The sequence below is a fragment of the Myripristis murdjan genome, chromosome 13, assembly GCF_902150065.1.
Source record: "Myripristis murdjan chromosome 13, fMyrMur1.1, whole genome shotgun sequence".
Classification (NCBI taxonomy): Eukaryota; Metazoa; Chordata; class Actinopteri; order Holocentriformes; family Holocentridae; genus Myripristis; species Myripristis murdjan.
Window position 1 is genome coordinate 8040366 of NC_043992.1, and position 22145 is coordinate 8062510.

At 41.1% G+C, this 22145-nt stretch overlaps 1 protein-coding gene across 2 annotated transcripts in view; it reads left to right on the forward strand.

Annotated features, from left to right (window-relative positions):
• Positions 1–22145, forward strand: part of fat3a (FAT atypical cadherin 3a) — a 143306-nt gene that overhangs the window by 38912 nt on the left and 82249 nt on the right. For both annotated transcript variants that reach the window (XM_030066257.1, XM_030066256.1), the window contains exon 2: positions 4675–4995. In XM_030066257.1, the coding sequence (XP_029922117.1) occupies positions 4675–4995 (321 nt within the window). The remainder of the gene's footprint in view (positions 1–4674; positions 4996–22145) is intronic.

Sequence of the window (22145 nt, forward strand, 5' to 3'; positions counted from 1 at the left end):
TGTACCTGTGTGTGTGTGTGTGTATGTGTGTGTGTGTGTGGCTGGTTAATGGTTGCAGTGAGAGATAAAGGTAGTGTTAATGATTCAAGTGCACCATCATTTCCTCCCTGCTTCATGTTTTCCCAACGGTTTACGGTTAGGTTTCGGTTGTTTAGGCGAAGTTGCAGTCCAGGGCCATTTAACAAGTCACCATCACGGTCATCATCACATGTAACCTGCTGAAAACAAAGTGAGGAAGACTCCAATGCTGCACCAAGAAAATGAAGCATAAAAACAGATCATGTGCAAAAGGCCAAGGGGAAGGAGCCAGGCGTGACTTAAAGTAATAATTGGCAAGATTTTCATATAACTAAATGTCCATTTTAACTCTCTCTACTGCAGATTACTATAACAAATATAACACAGTGATTCAGCCTGACAGCACCCAGTGTCTGGTGGGCCAAAATCTAATTACAAGATTTCCTTCATGCTCCCCAAAGCGAGACTCCTCTTGGTCTGAGCGCATCATTCCCTGAAGATCATGCTGTATGGCGGTTTTGGTGTTACCACATTACCTTTCCTGCAGTGCCACCATGAGGCCACAATGTCAAACTGATATTTTGAAGTACAGGGTGTCCATAAAGTCTCTTTACAATTTAACAAATCTGTCTATCCACAAATCTGTGGAAGTTATTACAAAATGAGGAGTAGATATTGAAGTTTTTTTTTTTTTGCCTCATTTAATACACCTCTATATGAGGAACATTATTTGCACAAAGCACATCAAGATGGTACTCGATTTCTTGCCATGTTCGCTGTAGCATAGCCTCATCAATGGTGGCAATGGCCTCAGTGATTTTTTGCTTCACGTCATTGATGTCCCGAATCTTTGTTCCATACACGATATCTTTAACATAACTTAGTAACGTAGTTTTGCTGAGTCTGCGTGTCTGATTTTGTTTCAATAAACCATGATAAACACTGTGCCTTTTCTTGAGGAGTAGCCATTTTTTAGAGGTTTATTTAACAGAACCTATTTCCTACATCAACAGGGTACCTGAAATGCACAAATGCAATGTGATTAAAAACTCTGATAACCACTGAGTACATAGAACAAGTCTGATTAACATGTCTCATCAGTTGCTTTTGTAATAAATTTTTTTAAATTGTAAAGAGACTTTGGGGACACCCTGTATATTGGTTGTCAGGAAATTTTGGTAAGCACATTCATGCTACCCAGAGCGTGCACCTTGTCAACTGTGGTGACTTCACAAACCGTTACTTTTAGTGGCACTCTCCTACCAAACATTTCACTTGAGAAGTTGCGGTGCATTTTGCCGAGTGAATCTGTGCTCCCCAGAGAATGAACCTTATTGATTTTGGCGAGTTGATGCCCCAGTCCTCCAATGCATGTAATTACAACACTAAGATGAAATATTGTAACATAATGCATGCTACCGCAAATAGGAATCCTATTTGTGTTCCAGGCTGCACGTCGTATAAATGTAGGGAATCTGACAAAGTGTCGCCATTTCACCGCCTCCCGATTGATGAACAACTGAAAAGACAATCGAGAGTGAAAATCCAACACACGCACACACACACACACACACACACACACACACACACACAGGTTCAAAGGTCACAGCAGTTTCGACTAAACCCTTCATTGTGTGGCGATATGGGACTGGATCACGTGTGGAGCAGATTGGCTGCAGCCTTGATAGCGTTCACTCTCTTCAGGCCTCCTTCAGGCTTCACAGCATTTTACAAGGCACTCTGCTGTTTCAGACAGTCCCATTGGATTGGAAATTACCTGTATGTGTGTTTAGATTAAAGGAATAAAGTAGTTTAGCAGTGCTTAGGACAGGGCCCTGTGCAGGACGTATGAGGTTTTATTAGTGGAAAGGTAAGTATTGTGTTGAGTGACAGCAGACATGCAGCGGCTGTGAGTGTGCTATAATAATTAGGTGTAACCAGAAACTCTCAAAAGAGAATAGAGTATTCTAAAACGAGACACCCCGCTGTGCAAAATAATTACTGACATGGAAAGACTAGATTTCTGAGCGTGGGATCATCTGTCTTTTTGGGGAGTTTTGTCATAGATTTGTGCTGAAAGGATTTTCCTCCACATGTAACCGAGCTGCTTGGTAGTCTTTTACAGCCACTTATTCAACAAGGTCTCACAGTCGTGTCTTACCTGCTGATGTGCAAGTGAACCGTTGTGTATTCAAGGATATTACTTCATAGCAGGGGGTGAGAGTAGCTGTGGGCACATTTTCAAAATTACAGACATCATTCTTGTATCATCCAGTCCGTCAGTGGGATCCTGCTGTCTGGGTGTGTGCAGGCCTGAATACAATATGATGTTCATCACCTCAACACCAAGCATTAAACAGAAACCGGAAATAAACAGTGTTCCTCGGCCAGCGAGTCAAGTTGCAGTTTACATCCACAAAAACAGTCAAATTCCTCACATGGGTTCACATGTTCGGCTAAACCTCTACAAAAATCTCGCCTTTTCACGTGTGAAAATTAGAATTTCATGTGTGAATTTACCATTTTCACATGTGACTGGCACTATTCCCAAGTGAACATTTTCACATGGGAGAAGAAAATTATGCCTCATGTGAACTTAAACTCTAACTTTTCACATATCATTTGCTTTTTACGTGATTTTCAGTTTTCACATATGTAAAGAAAATGTCAAATGTGAACTACAGATTTTCACGTTATTTGTGATTTTCGCATGATTGAAAATTTCCAAATATGAAAAGAAAATTGGTCATGCAAAGTCATGTGGAATAAGCATTTTCACATGTGACCGGCTTCTGAAGTAGAATTTCCACATGTGAAATAAAGCACATGTGGCACTGGAACATGTGATCTGCAACCACACGTGATTTAATTATTTCACATGTGAAAAAGCAAAATGAGAAACGCATGAATTCCAGCCCCAAATGTGGTTCAGTTCGCATGTGATTTTCATGTTGATTTTTCCACATGTGATCTGCCATTGCATGTGATTATTTCAAATGTGAAAAAGCAACATGAAAAACACATGTGCTCCAAAATCACATGTGGATTGTTTCACATGTGGAATTCTACCTCTACCAATTCTACTTATGTGCTTTATTTCACATGTGACTTCACATGGATATAAAAGTCATGACTTCATCATTTTAACCTATTACACATTTGTGTGAAACGTCATAATCAGAATATGAATTTTTGAGTTATGGTCAAAAACACATGTTGTGAGGTCACAGTGACCTTGACCTTTGACCTTTCACCACCAAAATCGAATCAGGTCATCCTTGAGTCCAAGCAGACATTTGTACCAAATTTAAAGAAATTCCCTTTGTGAGCATATTAACTATAAGAAACCTACATCTGTGTGTAAGAATGGAAACACAGTTCAGTCCCATTTTTATCTGAATATTTTCATTAGTAGCTCGGTGCATAATTACACACGGCATCCGCATGCAGCGCTCAGTAAGTCTCCATTACCCTGTTTTGGCAGCAATTAATTTGATATGAACGGTTGGTTGGTGGTTTATTTAATTATTCAAACATGTAGCACAACCAACAAAACTTATAATGGTAAATAGATAAAAATAAATAACTTATTTGATCTCAATGAATAGATTCTATGTATTCACTTTCTCAGCTCCAGCTGTCCAGTCTGATGCAGTTCAGGTCAACAGCTCTGCCATAAATTCTAATTTATGGCAGAGTAAGTAATTTAATATAGTTTATAATGTTCAGTTTGTGTTGACATTGTGGAGAATGTGTCAATTTAATTGAGGTTGTAGTTTTCAGAGGTCTTATACTGGACTACATTATACTGAGAGGTGTTTCTAATTTTTTGTCCTTCATATTTATTATACATGAGGGGGACAGAATAGTGGAAACAACTCTCAATCAAATGCAGTCCAGTCCAACAGCAGCACTAACTATGAGCTCAATGCCAAACACAGAAGTGAATGAACACCTCTATTACTGTGACAAGAAGAAAAGCTGAGCATTATAGGCAGCAGGAAAGGAAACTTTATGGCACAACAGTTGGACTGGATGGGTGTTAGATCAGGGGTCGGCAACCATCTGCCATTGTGGGCCGAGAGGCTGCAGGTTTGCATTCCAGCCAAAAACTCCACCAGGTGATTTCACTGATTATCTCACTTTCAAGTAGAGAGGAGGAACTAATCAGAGGAATGAGTGTTCAAATGCCTTTCCCAAGCATTGCAACACAAGAAATCTTACTCAGCATTACTGATCAGACCTTTAAATATATAATATTAATCAATATAGTTTTCTTGTAAAATGTAAAAATTTCAGGTGCTTTTTTTGTAATTTTCCCCTAAAATGTTCAGTAATTTTCTTTTTTGTTGTTGTTGTTGTTCCATTTGCAGTTTTTTTTTGCATTTGGTCCTGAATATTGTTTATGTGTCTTGGATTACTACTAACTGGTATCGTATCAGCCCTGAAAAATCAATATAGGTTGATCCTTAACGTCATTCCTTTTGTTAGCTGTGACGTCCATGCACTGACGATGGCCTGGGACTGAAATGTTTGAATTTGCTTTAAGCTTTGCCTGAGGCCGTGTTTCAAAAATACTCTGGCTTTCTGGATCTGTGATTGAACCGTTCAGTCAGCGGCAGCTCTCCTCATCTCTCTCTGTCTTCCTTCCTGCAGGAGTGATTTACACCACTGACATGTTGGATCGAGAAACCAAGGATTCCTATTGGTTGACGGTGTATGCCAGTGACCATGGCGTGGTGCCCCAGTTTGCCGCCATCGAGGTGTACATCCAGGTGGAGGATGTTAACGACAATGCCCCGCTCACCTCCGAGCCGCTGTACCGGCCGGTGGTGATGGAGAACTCACCCCGGGACGTCTCCGTGATCCAGATCCAGGCCCAGGACCCGGACGCCGTGTCCGCTGGCGCCGACAGGCTCACCTACCGCATCATCAGCGGAAACCCACAGAACTTCTTCACCATCAACACTCGAACCGGTAAGAAATATGATCTGCTCTAATCTGTGTGTGTGTATGTGTGTGTGTGTGTGTGTGTGTGTGTGTGTGTGTGTGACATCCCAAAAACATAGTAAATAGGTAGTTTGGATTGTTGGTTTGTGCTGATCTGAAAGTTTACCAGGGGAAGAGAAAGACGGAGACTATCAGATTTTCTTTCTTCTCTCTTTTTCTGCCATAGCTTTAAGGCAAATTCAAATTTGAAAACTGAAGGATTTTGGATATATGTTTTGAAATCTTTACTAGGCCTTTGTGATTTTCAAAATGCTTTGTTGCAAAGTAAAATGTGGATAAATTAGTAGTAAATGGGCCAGGCATTGAAAATCACTGGCATGGTCCTGGGACCAGCAGTCACAGAATGAATATGAATTTGAATTTGAAACTCACACTTGATTTTGAAAGTGAGACATGCGATTAATTTGTGGACTATAACATATAATAAAGGCAGTGTTGAACTTTGACCCACTTCTGACCCTGAACCCCACACAGCATCACGGATAGATAGATAGATAGATGGATAGATAGATAGATAGATAGATAGATAGATAGATAGATAGATAGATAGATAGATAGATAGATAGATAGGTATACTTTATTGATCACAAACTGGGAAATTCATGATGCAGCACATGCTGCCGACAGGAAGCTGCTGTCAACACACGTACCAGACAAAATGAATGACAAGACTTGTGACCCGCTGGGTGGCAAGTGTGATTTTATAGAAGCTTCTAGAGAGAAATAAAATCATATGGACACACTGTAACAGATTAGAAACCCAAAATCACAATTGTTTCCATAATACACTATACAACATTTGAAAAGTGAGCGGGCAAGTCATTTCAAAGAGCAAAAAACAGTGCAGGCAAGTCATTGCGCCTATATACATGCATATAAGCGCAGAACACAAACAAACCAAGTTGTAATATATCATTACTAGTATAATGAATCGCAAAGGGAAGAAGAGTGGCAAATTAGCTTTATCACAGAAAATACCCCATCAGCCAGTGCGAGCGTGCCTCCATCCAGCCAGTCTGGCTAATTACACCAGCAACAGTTCACATTAACAGATGACTGGTGGTGATTCCACAACAATCAATAAATATCAGTGATATTAGCAGTTATATTATAAAGAAAGCTCCAGCAGCAGTTCATTGCGAATCATTATGTTACGGCACATGTGTTTCTACACACACTGCACTGTGTTAGTGCGCGCATTGTGTGTCTTAATGGCATCACATTGTGGTGGAAGTAATCTCTTTGCCCTGCAGTCTCTTGCCTTTCTTGTTAGTAATAGAGGTCAGTGCAATTAAAGCATGTCTGTTAGCGTGTGTGTGTGTGTGTGTGTGTGTGTGTGTGTGTGTGTGTGTGTGGGGTGTGTGTGTGTGTGTGTGTGTGTGTGTGTGTGTGTTTGTGTGTGTGTTTGTGTGTGAGATAAGGAAGCTTCACACATTTGGTGGCATGTAGGCTAATGAGGTTTCCCAACATGTCAATTATGTATGTGTGTGTGTGTGTGTGTGTGTGTGTGTGTGTTCACTCTGGCGCGAGTTCCACTATTAGCAAGCTTATTTCCATACAGATTGTTAGTAAACAAGATTGAAGCTTCAGGTTTTGTTGATGTTAGGTTATGCCTAATACACATAACAGACTTTACCGTTCAAATCCATGTACCAGGATGGTCGAAGTGACGGTCATTTTTATGTGTATGGTTGCCATGGCACCAAGCTGGCCTCTGTGCAAACCGACCGGCGACAAGTCACTGACTCACTCAGGTGAAAGGCTCTGCAGCGAAGCCCACAGCAAAAAGGTGTCCTGGGTCTCTGCCGGTGTCTGTCAGATGTGAAAAGTTGATGAACAGCTCTCTTCTTTACTAAAGTTTGGCCAAACTACAACAGTGTGTAGTATTTAAGCAGTTGTACTGAGTAAAAGGGAGGCTGAGTGGACGAGCTCGGTGGGCTGGGTTGCAGATGTTGACTGGAGGAGCTAGAAGGGTTAGGGTTAGTCTTGGTAATGTTAGGCCAACCTTGCTGCTAAAGCCAGATTTCAGTTAATTTATTAATTAAAACAGCTCTGGTTCTGGTCCAAAAGACAGAGGAGCTACAAGGCAGAGCAGAGAGGGAATGGATAGAGGAAGGAGGAATGCGTAGAGGCAGAGTTTTTTTTGTTTTTTTGTTTTTTGCATTATACAATCCAGTAGGTGAGAAGGTGTTCCCTAAAGAGCTGGGGTTTTTGCCTTTTCTTAAAGATTGAGTGGGACTTTGCAGACTGAATGGAGTTTGGTAGCTCGTTCCACCACCGAGGAACCACAGAGGAGAAGAGTCTAGAAGAATTTAGGGCCTCGTTGTGCTGGCAGCATCTAATGGCGCCGCTCCATGGCGGAACAGCACCATTATGTTGCCGCTTTAATCAGCCAGTGCTTTAATGTGTTCAGGACTCTTTAAAATCTAATTGGAGGTAATTGGTCCAACACTAGAAGTGAGGGAAAATGTTGGAATTATGACAACTTCCAAGCAGAGGGGGAAGAAGATGCAGGGAAGAACAGCAGCTGCTGCAGCATCTGGTAGCGCCTAAAATACATGTACACAGAGCTTTTTCATCACATGGTGTGTACTCTACTCACCTCAGCTCTACCTGCTCTTTTGGATTTCTGTTAGGCAACAGTCTGTGATAGTATTTGATAGCGGATACTATTTTTGGAAGAACCACTGTTGAGGTTCCAAGCATTTAATGTCTACACTGTAGAATAAGAAGGAAAAAAATTAAATCGTAAAAAATGGGTTTCAAGCGACCTGAGCAGATACTAAAATGTGACGTGAAACGCTGCAGGCCACTGATTGGTCAGATGGAAGTGGAACAGTGAAGCCCTGCTGGTCGCTGCTTACAAACAGAAAATACAAAAAATAAGATTCGTGAAACTTGTGTCATAGTTGATAATTGATCCATCTTATTGTTTTAAAAAAGAGTGAAAAACTAAGAAGCGAGCGGCAGGGTTTTTCTGTGAGGCTGTACTATCTGCAATGGAAAACGAAGTCCTGAAAAGTAAGTGGTACCAAAAGCGGGGATGGAGAAGCATCTTCACACTCACACTGCATGCCAAACACGAGCACCAAGCTTTTTAGCGCGATGGAGAGAAGGGTCGGGGCGGAGAGAGAGACTGAAAGAGAGAGCTAATTGGCTTTAGCTATATTTATCTGTGGCCAAGACTCCTTTGCTTTCAGTTTGATCATTTCCACTCATTCACAACGTCTCTAGTATCTACTCGTCCAACTCTTTCTGCTTTGAAGTCATTCTTGTGTGTTGACCTCTAATAATCTTTGACTCTTGATAGCTCTCCTTCCCATTTACCACCTATCTCTCTCTCTCTCTTTCTTTCTCTCTCTCTCTCCCTTTCTCTCTCTCTCTCCCTGTCTCTCGTCTCTCCAGGCGGTGTGTGTTGAATATTCGATTTTGTGGTTATGAAACATTGATGAGGGACTGCAGCTCATTCATACACCCATGGCATTCCACCTCTGTGATTTACACTGTTTTTTGCTCTTTCCTCTCTCCATCTATCTCACTGTCACTTGTATTTTCTGTCACTCTCTCTCTCTCTCCCTCCTCCTCCTCCTCCTCTCTGTTTATTTTTTCATAGACGTATCTGTCTCTGTAACCTTCATTGCTTTTCCCTGGCAGCATGTTGACCTGCAGGGCATGACGCAGAGCACGGTGCATTTGCATGTAATGTAGCTGTTACTACACCATGTTAACCTGCAGTATCTAGGAAGCCACTCTGAAAGTCTAGTTTTACAAGCTCCCAGCTACTTAACACTGGAAGGACTTGAACTACAGCAAAACTTCCCCAAAAGACAAATGTAAATTTATCAACTGAAGTTACTGAGAAAAAGTAGTTTTAGTACTTTGCTAAAAATGTTCATATCTACACCCGCAGTCCCAAAATAGAAAAACTGTGTTAGTGTCATGTGGGTAGGGTTAGGCAACAAACTACTTGGTTAAGGATAGGGAAAGGTTAGGGTTAGGCAACAAACTACTTGGTTAAGGTTAGGGAAAGGTTAGGGTTAGGCAACAAACTACTTGGTTAAGGTTAGGGAAAGGTTAGGGTTAGGCAACAAACTACTTGGTTAAGGTTAGGGAAAGGTTAGGGTTAGGCAACAAACTACTTGGTAAAGGTTAGGGAAGGTTAGGGTTAGGCAACAAACTACTTGGTTAAGGTTAGGGAAAGGTTAGGGTTAGGCAACAAACTACTTGGTTAAGGATAGGGAAAGGTTAGGGTTAGGCAACAAACTACTTGGTTAAGGTTAGGGAAAGGTTAGGGTTAGGCAACAAACTACTTGGTTAAGGTTAGGGAAAGGTTAGGGTTAGGCAACAAACTACTTGGTAAAGGTTAGGGAAGGTTAGGGTTAGGCAACAAACTACTTGGTTAAGGTTAGGGGAAGGTTAGGGTTAGGCAACAAACTACTTGGTTAAGGTTAGGGGAAGGTTAGGGTTAGGCAACAAACTACTTGGTTAAGGTTAGGGAAGGTTAGGGTTAGGCAACAAACTACTTGGTTAAGGTTAGGGGAAGGTTAGGGTTAGGCAACAAGATAACTAGGTTAGGGAAAAATTAGGGAAAGGTTAGGTTTAGGTGTAAAATGAATAAAACGGAAATTGGACACAGTCTCTTTCACACACAAAAGGTCTCGCTGGAAATGTGAATTGGTTTTGGGTCTCATGCCTGAAGGTCCTGTGGCTTACATGATCAGATTTGATGACATTTGATGACAGTTTTGAGATGCCTGAATTGCCTCTAAACAGTTCCCAACACAATGCAAACTTATCCATGTCATAAAGTGGTCTGGTGATAAATTATGGGGCTGTTCTGTACATAGTTATTTTTTTTTTAAATCAACAATAAATTCGATCATTTCTGGTCAGTGCTGACCTCTTTCAGACTTAAAATGACTACCTCATGTTTAAGCCACCCTGCTCCCAGCTGAAACCATGCCTATTCCGAGTATTGACATGGATATAGATGATACCACACAGTCTGCACTGACAGAAAATTTAGCTCTTTATTGATGCTACATTTAAGTCCATCCTTCACTCCATACAGCTGAAAAATGCAGCGTATATTGATGGCTTGATGAGTATGCTCATCAACACATCATCCTTGGCTCTCCAGCAGCTCCTAGTTTCCCTGCTGGCAGTAATTTACAGTACCAGTCCTCTGTTACTACACCCATCAGCACTGCGAAGGCCAGCCTGGCTAAATGCCACTGTGAAAATCCAACATGTCCCAAAAGAGCTAGAATCCCTGAAACTCTATTCAGATGAGTCAGCGCAGAAGGAGGCCTCTCTACAGCAAATCAGTCATGTAGACCTTATCACTGCTGGAGCTGGGGGTGACAGGATGATATGGAGCTTATGGAAAAAAATAGTGTCTCTGGTCTGAGTGCAGCGACATGTGTTTGATATGAGAGGCATTTTCATGATGTCGTCAGTAAATCTCCCGCAGATGTTATCTAGGACCCCGGCTAGGGGGGAAGGCCTAGAAACTGGTGCGTTACCAACTGTCTTACTGCCTTACCGACTGATGTTTTTCAGAAATTACATACTGAAGTTCCCTTGTGGTGACAGCACAAGCTTTACTCTGGAAAGGTAGTGCCTTAATCTACCAAAACTAACTTCAGGACATAGAAGCTACCCAGACAAAATGCAGACGGCACACTATGTTATCTTTTAAAGGCCAATCATGTGGAGCCAGATGATAAAGAAAAACATAATCTGAACATCAAGTGGTTTGTAAAAACACATTAGCAGTCACAAAATATATCTATAAGTGCAAAGTAAACCTGTGTTGTTACTATTATTAACCTGGACCACTGGGAGGTTTAGGGACTGTCTGTTGCCTCCTTTTCCAACCATGAAGGGCAGTTAGTCTGCATCTTTTTATAGCCCGTCAGTTTTCCTCCACTCTGACTGCAACACTTTTTCATTTCTAACCACTGATCTAGTTTTTGTTATTATTCTATATCTATTTTCATTATAGATCAATTTTTCTAAATTCCACCCGCTGAGTCAGGGTCCTTCCCAATACTCTAAAACTTCATTTAAAAGCCGAGGCAGTAAAAATCAAAACAGTTGTGACGTGTCAGATTATTTAATCTGTTTGAATCCTGCTTGTCCTGCTCGCTGCGCCGCGACAGTGGCAGCGCTCCGTCGCTCTGAGATGGCACTATTATTTGTTAAATTGTACACACAATGCATTCAAGGTGGTTCTTTTATTCTTCCCAAATACTGATCAGGGCTTGCACCTGTTAGTGCAACTTTAAATGTGATTGGACAGAGATGTACCATGTTTGAGCCACTTTGATGACAAAAAAGCCAAAAATTGTGAGCAAAGAAATAGATCTACTGAGCCAAAAGACAGACATGTAGCGTTAAATTGATGTTAAAATTCACAAATGTACATTGGTTTGTTTGTAAAATACTTGAGAGTCCTGGTAGTGACAGCTGTGTATTTCAGAAGAGGAGGTCTACCGAGCACACAAGGGCTGTTTTAGTTTGGTGTGATGAATGAAGGCTTTCCACGCCCTAACAGATAAAATAAAGATGAAAATTTTGTCAACTGATCAGAACAATATACTCAATACTGTTGCAAATGTGGCATATCTGCATCCCTATTTGCAGACTTAAGAATAAAAACTCGTAAGTGCGAGCGTAGCGATTGAGTGTAATATTTTGTAATGTTTTGTAGGATTAATGCACATATTGAGACTTCATGTGCATAGTGCACATACTTTTGGTACAACTTATACATAATGCACCTACTTGCACTGCTAAAATTTGAAAGACACATTTTTATATTTTGTACTTCTGTCTATTTTCTCGTAATTTAATTCTTCTTTTGAGAATTGAGCGACTGCAGCTGACCCAGTTTCCTCTCGGAGATCAATAAAGTATTTCTGATTCTGACTCTGAAGTGACAGTGAAAAAAACAACAACAACAACAACAGAATGAGGTTGTCTAGACGTGACGTGACAGCTCTCTCCAACGTGTCAGCACACACCAGGTGTCTGTTTGTGACACGTCACTTTGCCTGTTCTGCTGCTACTCAACCCCCGACCATTTTGCTGTTGAGTTTATATAAATCAAATCCACAGTTTGTTTAACTTCTGAATTTATGCATAGGATTGACTTTTGCATGTCTTGACAGCATCAGCTGCTGCACCGCCGGCATGCACGGCTGCAGTCGCGTGATATTGACCGGCCAAACACAAAACTGTTGAAAATATTCTTAGAGTCCCTGAAAGATATTGATTTATTATTTTGGATTCATGTTTTCTGTTGCATAAATATTGTTGCCATATGCCGTGTAAACCTGCTCTGCAGCGTTCAACATTTACTCTGTCAATAAATGCTTTTACAACACCAGAGATCATATTGATGAAATTTTTCTGAGACGTGGAAAGGTGGAGAGCGAGACAGAGATATGCAGGAGGCTACTAATACACAGTACTGAACCGAAGTATGAACCACAGGATCTGACAGGGTTTCTACCTTTATAAGATCTGCCACTCTGACAACCACAAGACTTCTAAGGCAAAAATAATCTACCTTATAAAGACACTGATCATCATCCCGCTGCCTAAAATTCAAATCACAGTATCCAGGCCTCCCGCTGCTCCTGCGATTACAGGAATATCTGAGAATGAGAGATGCATGCTAGATGAGGAAAGCCATTGGATTTGATTAGTTGTTTAAGGAAGTTACAAAATATCAGAGAAGTTTCCAGACTGCTAGTTGTAGGAAAGTTAAGGAATATCACCACAACATACACAACATTGTTATATACTGTAAACATAGCATATTGTATTTTTTCCCCTTCGATATTGAGAAGTAAAAATACTAATACCAGAGGAAATAAAATGTCCACCACAGCTGATTGGTAATATTTTTGCAGTGACTCCAATTCTGAAAGTATTCAGGTGCAAATTTGGTGCCTCAACACATAACCAGCAGGATCTGGCCTGTTCCTGGCTCACATGGGCTACATGCTACAATCACAAATGCACTGCCAGGTAACAAGGCGGTGGAGCTGGGATCAAACTGACTGAAGCTTGTCTCATTAACTTTTATGGGATTGTTTGGAGGGTGATTTAAATCAGTTTTTTGTTTATTTGTTTGTTTGTTTTTGTTTGTTTTTTCCCCCATTATTGTCCTTTATAATCTGATTTTGTCTGGCCGCTCTCCCTCTGTCTGCCTGCCTGGTCTCTCGCTCTTGGCACGTTTACACTGTAAGTAAATTGCAGGTATTGTGGAGGCCTTAATTCTCCCATTCATCACACAGACTTCACTAAACCTATCTATATGGTAATCAACACTCACGCACACATGCTCGCATGCACGCACACACACACACACACACACACACACACACACACACACACACACACACACACACACACACACACACACACACACCTTAACAAATGTGTCTTATTGTGTGAGATTTATATTGTCCTTGTAGTTCAGAGTTCTCAGCTGATCACCACTACGGACCCTCCTCCTTTTCTGGGTGTAAAATGTGAAAATTTACGTTTACAAGTGAGAAGTTGTTTTTTCCACCCGTGAAACATTTTTTTTCTTCATGCCATTGCATGCGGCAGTGCGACATATAATATTGTATATCACATGCTAAAACAATTCACAGTTAAAAATGTTCCCCTGCTCTCTGGTGTGAGCATAACACAAAACGGACACATTGTTGTGAGCTTAAATGTTAATTAACACCTTTATCAGCCATTTACTACTATTAGTTAGTAGCTTAATTAACATGTAAACCCTTAAAAATGTTAACAAGTGACATTTGCTGCAGTCACTTAATGCTTATTATTTAATTAATTAACTCTTCATGCTTATTGCTGTTTTTACTAATGTTAATAGCATATTTATTAAGTATTAAGTTTACATGAACACATTAGTGACACATTTGTTAACTCTTTATTGACTGTGGTTAATGCTTGTTACTGCATTAACTAATCTTAATTAATGTAAGCTTATTGTAAAGTGTTACCAATGTGTCTTTATGCAACAAATTGTCAGTCTAATTTACTGTAAGTACATCAGCTAATTAAGTGAATTAAACTAGTGGGTTAAATCAGTGTGATCCTTGGTGAACAAGCTAAATTAAGCACAGTTTCAAAAAAAAAAAAAAAAAAAAAATACACAAATACATTTTATTAAATTGTGGGCACATGTTAATCAGAATCAGAATCAGAAATGCTTTATTGATCCTCAAGGGTGAATTGGGTATCTGGCCTGCTGAATTAATTGGCTCATATAAATTATTAAAATACAAATATGGGTGTAAATTAAAAGTGAGAGCACAAACCTTCTCCTCTGTGGCTCCTCAGTGGAGGAACAAGCCACCAAACTCCATTCGATCGGCAGAGTCTATCTCAGTCTTTAAGGGAAGGCTAAAACTGCTCACCGCTTAATTGTGAGTGTAAATTGAAATAAGGGAACAGTATGCATCTCGTGCTCCTGAATCAGTCCAAACAGGGTAAGGAGACGCTCTGTGTGTGTGTGTGTGTGTGTGTGTGATGCGCTCCAGGTGGTAAATCCTGGCCTTGATACAGACACGGTGATCTCCATGTAGCGAACAACAGGCTTACATATCAACTAATCCAGCTCTCCTCACAGTTTATTCACTGTAGGACTCACTGCTGAAAGCCATTTGACATTCAAGGACAGTTTGTCTTTCCACGCTCTCTCTCTCTCTCTCTCTCTCTCTCTCTCTCTCTCTCTCTCTCCCTCTCTCTCCCACGGTCTCTTGCCCTCCCTGTGCTTGTCTCAGCATTAATTTGGTGTTTGGCTCTCTGCAGAGAATCAGAGCCGCACATCGCTGCGCTCATTCTCCATTTTGACCAATCCCCTCTTCCCCTCGTGCTCTTTATATTCTTCTGTCTCTTTCTGTCTTCTTCCTTCCTTCCTTTTTTTCTCTTCTGCTCTTTTCACTCCTCTTTTCATATTCTTTCCCCCAGCAGGTCTGCATCTAATGACTGAAGTATTCCCCCCAGCACGTTATGTTAATTTATCTTTTTCCATGTTGAAGCCCCGTAACCTTGATAAGGGACATCAAAGCGGCCGTGACAGAAGCATGAGGCCACCTAACCTTCACTGACAGATGAAGGAATGCGAGCGTTCCCATTCTTCTGCCCTCCGGCCACACTGAAACATCATCAGCTTTTATTGCTTTTAAAGTTTACTCGTTTTATGTTTAACTGCATCAGCACTGTAGATACACAGAGATAAATCTGTCCTTAATTTGATCAGCTGAAGGCAAGCTGGAAGTACTGACTTGGATTGTTCAGGTTTGACATAACATATAGCTAATGTATAATTTACAGTACAAAAACAATTGCAATAAAGTACTTGGTTTAGATGATGCCAAGTCAAGTATACCAAGCACAAAATAACAGAAATGCTTTAGAACATTTTCCCAAAATAACACAATCCTTTAGACGTCACATTTCCAGTGAAACCACAGTTTGAGTGCCTCTTGCTTCCTTGTATTTGATGGGAAGGACAAAGAGAAAGTCACCACTAAATAGTTTCTGTTGTTATTAGGAAGTAAAAGTAATGAGATTGTAAAATAAAATTACATCCATCCATTGATCCACCCGTCCATGCTAATTATCTTTGACCGGGTCGCTGTGGCAGCAGATTGAGGTTGGCAGCTCGGACATCCTGTTCCCTAGCCACATACAGCAGCTCTTCCTAGGGGATCCCAGGATGTTCCCAGGCCAGCTGGCGTCTCCAGTCCCCCCCCAGCACGTTCTGGGTCTCCTCCCAGTCGGAAGAGCCCGGGAACCCCTCAGCAGCCACCTCGACTGCGGCACCACTCTGAGCTCCTTCTGGATGTCTGAGCTCCTCACCCGACCCTGCAGAGAAGCTCAGCTCTTCTGCTTGTCACCTCGTTCTCTTGGTCACCACCCAGAGCTCGTAATCCTACTCTCAGAAATACACTGGTTCTTCATAAATGGTTCTTCAGAGTTATTCTTATTGGTAGTTGTAGTAGTAATAGGAGTAATAGTCACATTGATTGTACAAACAACCATCACCAGTTGAAGAATTTAGGGGCTGGTTCTTCACATGCTTCATGTGGTTCTTTAAAGTACTAAAAGTTTTTCATTTTTATTGTTTTTTTTATTGAGTTATTTTGTGGCAGCAGCATGAAATTAGGACTGGAGCTAACAATTGTCCTTGTGGATTAATGTGCAGATTATTTCCTCAGTGAATGGATTAATGTCTTTGTCTATAAACCATCAGAAAACAGGGAGAAATGCCACAGCGTCACAGCTGACATTTTTAATACCCTGTCTGGAACCTAGTGAAGGAAAAAGGAACATCGAGAACCAGCCAACATGTTTTTGTTGTGCTTTCCACCTACACACAATCATTTGATTTAAAACACTCAGAGAACCTTTTATTCTGAAGAACTACTAAAAATCGATTTAAAAAGGTTCTTTAGTGAACCAGTTGGGTCCACAAAGAACATTCCTAAAAAGGGTCTTTTAAAGAACCTTCTATCGTTCCTAAATGAGAACTTTTTTGATGGTTCTTTGAGGCATCTTTGGGGGTTCTTTAAAAAAACCTCTTGCTTAAATGTTCTTTGTGGAACCAAACATGGTTCTTCTGTCGCATCACTCCAAAGAACTAGGACATTTTTGGTTCTAGTGAGCACCTTTATTTTTCTGTGTGTAGGTGAGGGTTGGAACAAAGATTGGTCAGTAAATTGAGAGTCGTACCTTCAGACTCAGCTGCCTCTTCGTCTGCTGCAGCGCTCAAACCAAACTGCAGCTGTTCACCCATCGATTTCCTGCTCCATGTGATCCGCCGAGATCGAAAAGAAACATCTGCTTCAATCTGAAATTACACTCGTTCACAGCATCACAACACTGATATAACCGTAATAAATCATATATTTGTACGGGAGCTGCTGCTGGAAGTTGAGTATAACCAGTAACCTCACATTACAGACACAACAAATCTTGCGAATGTGGTTTACGTGCAGGCATTTCTCACGTACACAAAATCCACAAACTGCAGCTGGAACGCACTACAAACTCAATTAAACGTCATACTTACCAAGAATATCACGTTCATAGGCGATTCTCAACACAGCCCAGGTGTTTTAGCTGACATTAGGTAACGAGCTAAGAAGATAACGAGCTAATATTCACGCATGCACAGGCGTTACACTGACAAATGACTCGTCAGTGATGACTTGCTGTGACGCCTAGGCGATGTAAAAACGTGACATCGGCACAGTGCCCTCTGGTGGACCGGCGGGTGTATTACGCACTGTGGCATGAGGTCGGGTCGGTGTGTAAGACCTTAGAGAGCAACACAAACACACGCACAGCAGATGAGATGAAAAGCGGCTTGGCTGGAGTTGAATGAAGTAGATACAGGCCAGACGAACTCCCGGCGAGCTCGGCTCAAAGCACAGAGAGCACTAATGAGCCGACGAGCGGCGGCTCTGGGATTCCCCACGTGTGCTCGACTCCAGCAACCCGCAGAGACAGATAGGAAGGAAAACAAAAACCAAGCCTGCGGGAATCCTACGGTTTCATGACAGGTTTCCATCTGGCCACCATTTTTATTTCTTTGTTTATTTATCAAGGACAATGGACAGTTAAATAACTCTCCCAGAGTTAGTTGTCATGCTGAATTTCGTCTGCGGTGCCTGGACAGGAGACGGCACACCGCCTCGCAGCTCACAGCCTTTTGTCATGAGCAAAATAAACGAGACATTTCAATACATCGTCTCTGTGCAAGGAGGGTGTTTAAAAGGGAAAACAATAACAATAATAATACTAATAATTAAATGTACACTGCCATATTATTATTTAGTGATCGCCAAGGTTATTATCATTAACGAAGACTAATGAAATAACGAAAACTATGCGTTGACTGAAATAAAAATGAAAACAAGACTTTTCCGAGTCAGGTTAGATATTTTTTTCTGTTGGAAAAGTGATGGCCTGGCCGGTGTCGGGGCTGAGTGGGCGGTCCTTCACTGCGTCCTGGGTCACATGTCTGTTTACACCTCTGCGATGTGGACAAAAAGCTTCCCAGGCCTCTCAAGATGCTTTGAGGACTCACTACTGCCAGCAAGTTTGACGCCGTCACGTTCACTTCCTTGTAAAGCTTGAGGCTGGACACGAGCAGACAGACTTTGAACAGTCAGTGTGTACGTCCGTGTTCCTGTGTGTGTGTTGCATCAGTGATCACCAAGGCAGTGTGTGTGTGTGTTAGTTTGTGTGTGGTTGTTGTTTGATGCTGTCACATTCCCTTCCTTGTTAAAACTAATGGTGGGGTGCTACAGATGACAGACTTGGCAGTCGTCCTCTATGGGCTTGTTAGCACATCAGCGTTAGCCTGGCTAATGTAGCATAATACCCAACAGTCATGTCCTCTTTAATCAGCAGCATTTCTCTCTGATTATTTTGCTCGCGAGTACGAATGGAAGAGTCAGCGGCTGGTGCAAAGAACTGTTGGTCTCTCTTGATTCCCATAACGAACAGGTTGAACTCTTTGCATGGCCTTTTCCTGTGTTTACGCACATTTCAGTCACTTTGGAGTGTGTGTCTGCTCTGTGTGTGTGTGTGTGTGTGTGTGTGCGTGTGTGCGTGTACATTGGACAACAGCACTCCCAGTAAACTGCATTTCAAGTGAAGTAAGTGATGAAACATTAAAGTTGCAAAAAATAAGGCCAGAATAACTTTGCTGTGATCATAATAAAATTAATCTGTTTTTATTTAAGAATTCATAAAAAAACATTAAGGAAATAATAAATACTGTCTCATCATTTTTGCTCGGCACTACCTTTATTTGTCAGGTAAACTAGGCCAGGTAGCTTGTTTATCTGTTGAACTGACCATTATAAGATTTGAATACATATTTACTGTACACACATGTTTTAATAGCCTAGTAAAACAGTGATGCGATAACGAAATACCATAAACGTCTCAGATCTTCATTATCTGCTGAATTCAGTGACATTGTGTAAAAGAATAATTGCAGGAAAACACTTTACCGAACAAAGAAAGACGGTAAACACAACCGTGGCTCCGTGTTTTCTTGACGCCTCTGATTCTAAAGGAGTTTGGTGCGTTGAACTGTTAAATCAGTTTGGGTGCTTGCACGTATGCTTACACATATCTGAATGATTCATGTGCATTTCACCTGAATTATCACATTAAAATTGTTCAGACTGCCGGCTAGTGTTTTAGAGCACTGTGCTGTTGCATGTGTAATTCATGAGACACTTTCTGTCATGAAGCGATGCTTGATGTCTGAAGCAACATTATAATAACAGCCGCGATGTCCACCCATCTGTAAAAATCACATCAGTTGAGGGATTATTCCAATGCATTTTAGATTAATAATATATCTCGCCCATTCATTTTGCTCACTGAGCCCTGATTGACGAGAAGAAAGAGGTGTGATCATAATAACATCGTGTTAAAATAATCACTCATACTTTTGTGTGCCATGACAATTTCTAGTGACTTGATTCCTGGTAAAAAAATGAATGCTTTGAAACTTGAGATAATTCACTTGATTTCTCTCAAAAGCACGGGGGAAAAGGTGATTCACAAATTCAAAACTTACAAGAAAATTGGCAAAACATGTCACAAATTAAATGAACAAAAAATACCTGGATATTATATTTATATTGAAAGGTCAGATCAGTGATGCTGGATCATATTCACAGCGTGTCAATGCAGGTGAAAAGACTACTCCTCATTTTGGAGGACCCTGAAGGACCTCTGGGAGTCCCTGGACCCTTCTTTGACAACTGCTGCGCTATAGCACGAAGTGAGGGTGACGTGGGTGTTGGTTGATGCCTCTGATGCCGCTGTCTTTTCCGTCGATTTGTCCGCCGAATTTCAAGAGTGGCTGCTCCAGACAAACATGGAGAAGACAGAGACGGTCTCTGGTCTTCTTGGTATTACAACTTTTTAAGGTTTAGTTGGTCTGTGTAGGGGAGCTTTTGTCCTCCAGGGGTCCTCTGTTGGCAGCCAGGAGCCGACCATGTAGGACCTGTCCTGGGACGTGTTCTTTGGACATCCATATGACATGTCCAGCTCATCAAAGAAGGCTCTTAGGTAGCGCTGCCTCCATGCTGTGTGTTTTCTGGAGCTTGTCGACATGTGGGATGTGGTCCTTCCAGGTGATGCTGAGGTTGTTCTGGTGAATGTGAAAGGCTCTATTACAGGGGTCGTCAGTTAAGTTTGGCCTCGGGCCAGATTTTTTCCAAGCCATTACATGGCGGGCCACAACCAAAACAATGGCTAATTTATTGAATTAATAGGGGAGGATGAAAATGATAGGCGCTCGTGAAATGACAGAACAGACGTACTGGCGTCAATAATATGACGCCTATGTCCATTGTTTGAGTGACAACTTGTGTTTTAGAGACTATTGGAATTTCAGCACCAGGCGCTGTCCGCTGACGTCATTTGTTTTTGCACGTTAAGCATCCACGCTGCACCTCGCTGATGCGCTTATTCACCCTCGTATCCAGATATAACAAATAAGAATTTAGATCGATTGAAATGTTTCTGTTCTGAAAAATGAAGTTTCCAAATAAAGAGCTTTTTTGAGACTGTCAGTCTGATTTTTAAAAAGTATAACTTATTTTTTTTTTTATTTTCATTCTCTAGTTCAAACAATCTCACAGGCCAGATGTTTTTGCTTGCGGGCCACATGTGGCCCGGGGGCCGCTAATTGCTGACCTATGCTCTATTGATTGATCGATATCCTCATCAATTGCAGTTCCTTTCTAGTTCTGTAAGGAACTCACCAAGAATGTATGAGATCTTCCCAAACAACAGTAATCACCCAGGGTTATTTATTCAGATTTACCAATTTTATTTATTTTTTTTATTTTATTTTAACTAATCAGAGTGTTGCTTCAGTCAATGTGATTCTGTTTATTGTACAACAGATCCCTTTTTTGTGGTATAAAAATAAATGGTCATCTTTATACATGTTGTCATTGCGGTGATGTCTAGGCAGTTAAATATTACTACACGTTTTACTGTGGACCTCATGGACTCTCCTCGAGGACTGTTTGTCCCTGCAGACTGCTTTGAGAACCATTAAAGAAGCGCTTCACAGTCAGCACACATGCACAGATCTGTGCTTAGACCATTCATAAAAGTGATTTAAGTAAAAATCCGATATTCATCAAAATGTCGTTACCTGAATTTGTTCTTCCTTGATGAACAAATTGAACAGAAATGCCTCAGACCATGCACACACACACAGCTCCTACAGGTCCCACAGTCCCAGAAAATAGTACAGTCCACCTTTATCTGTAAATTGTATTATAGAACCACAATTACTTTTGATAAGGCCTAAATATGCAACTTTTAAAATGTGAAATGTGACTATTCCTCCTATTACTACTACAACTACCAATAAGAATAATAGTAACACAACATTTTTTTAGTAATTATAAAACGAATAGCTAAAACTTTAAATCAGCAGCAGCAGCAGCAGCAGCAGCAGCAGCAGCAACATAATTAAATTATTATTATGTTAAATGTTCCTTTTCCACTTTTTTTCATCTTGACCCATGTAACTCTAATTCCCAGCGGCATGAATGCAGCAGTAGTTTTGCGTATGCACTTATGGTGTTTGCAAAGACAGAACATTTCTATGCACATGCTAGTGAATGAGGCCCTTTAAGAGCACATGAAATGTCCCACATCAGGAATGCCAGCATTTTGTTAAGAGTCACACTAATTTTCTCACTGTAGTTCTGCTGTTTATAGAAACATTATTCTTATCAAGGAGCTCTGAGAGAACAAGCTTTTGTTCCCGCTGCCGTAACAGCGGAGGGCACAACTCCATCGAGACTGCATGTCTGATGATGTACACACCGTACACAACAATAAAACGGGCGTCCATGTTAACAGATTATACACACACACACACACACACACACACACACAGCTCTTGTCCCCCTTTCAGCTTGCTCAGACATTTCCATATTTAATTCTCTGTTTGATGCCCCCCCCAAAAAAAACAAAACCCCCTTCTGGCAGAGCTCAGCGCTCGAAATAAGACTGAGAGC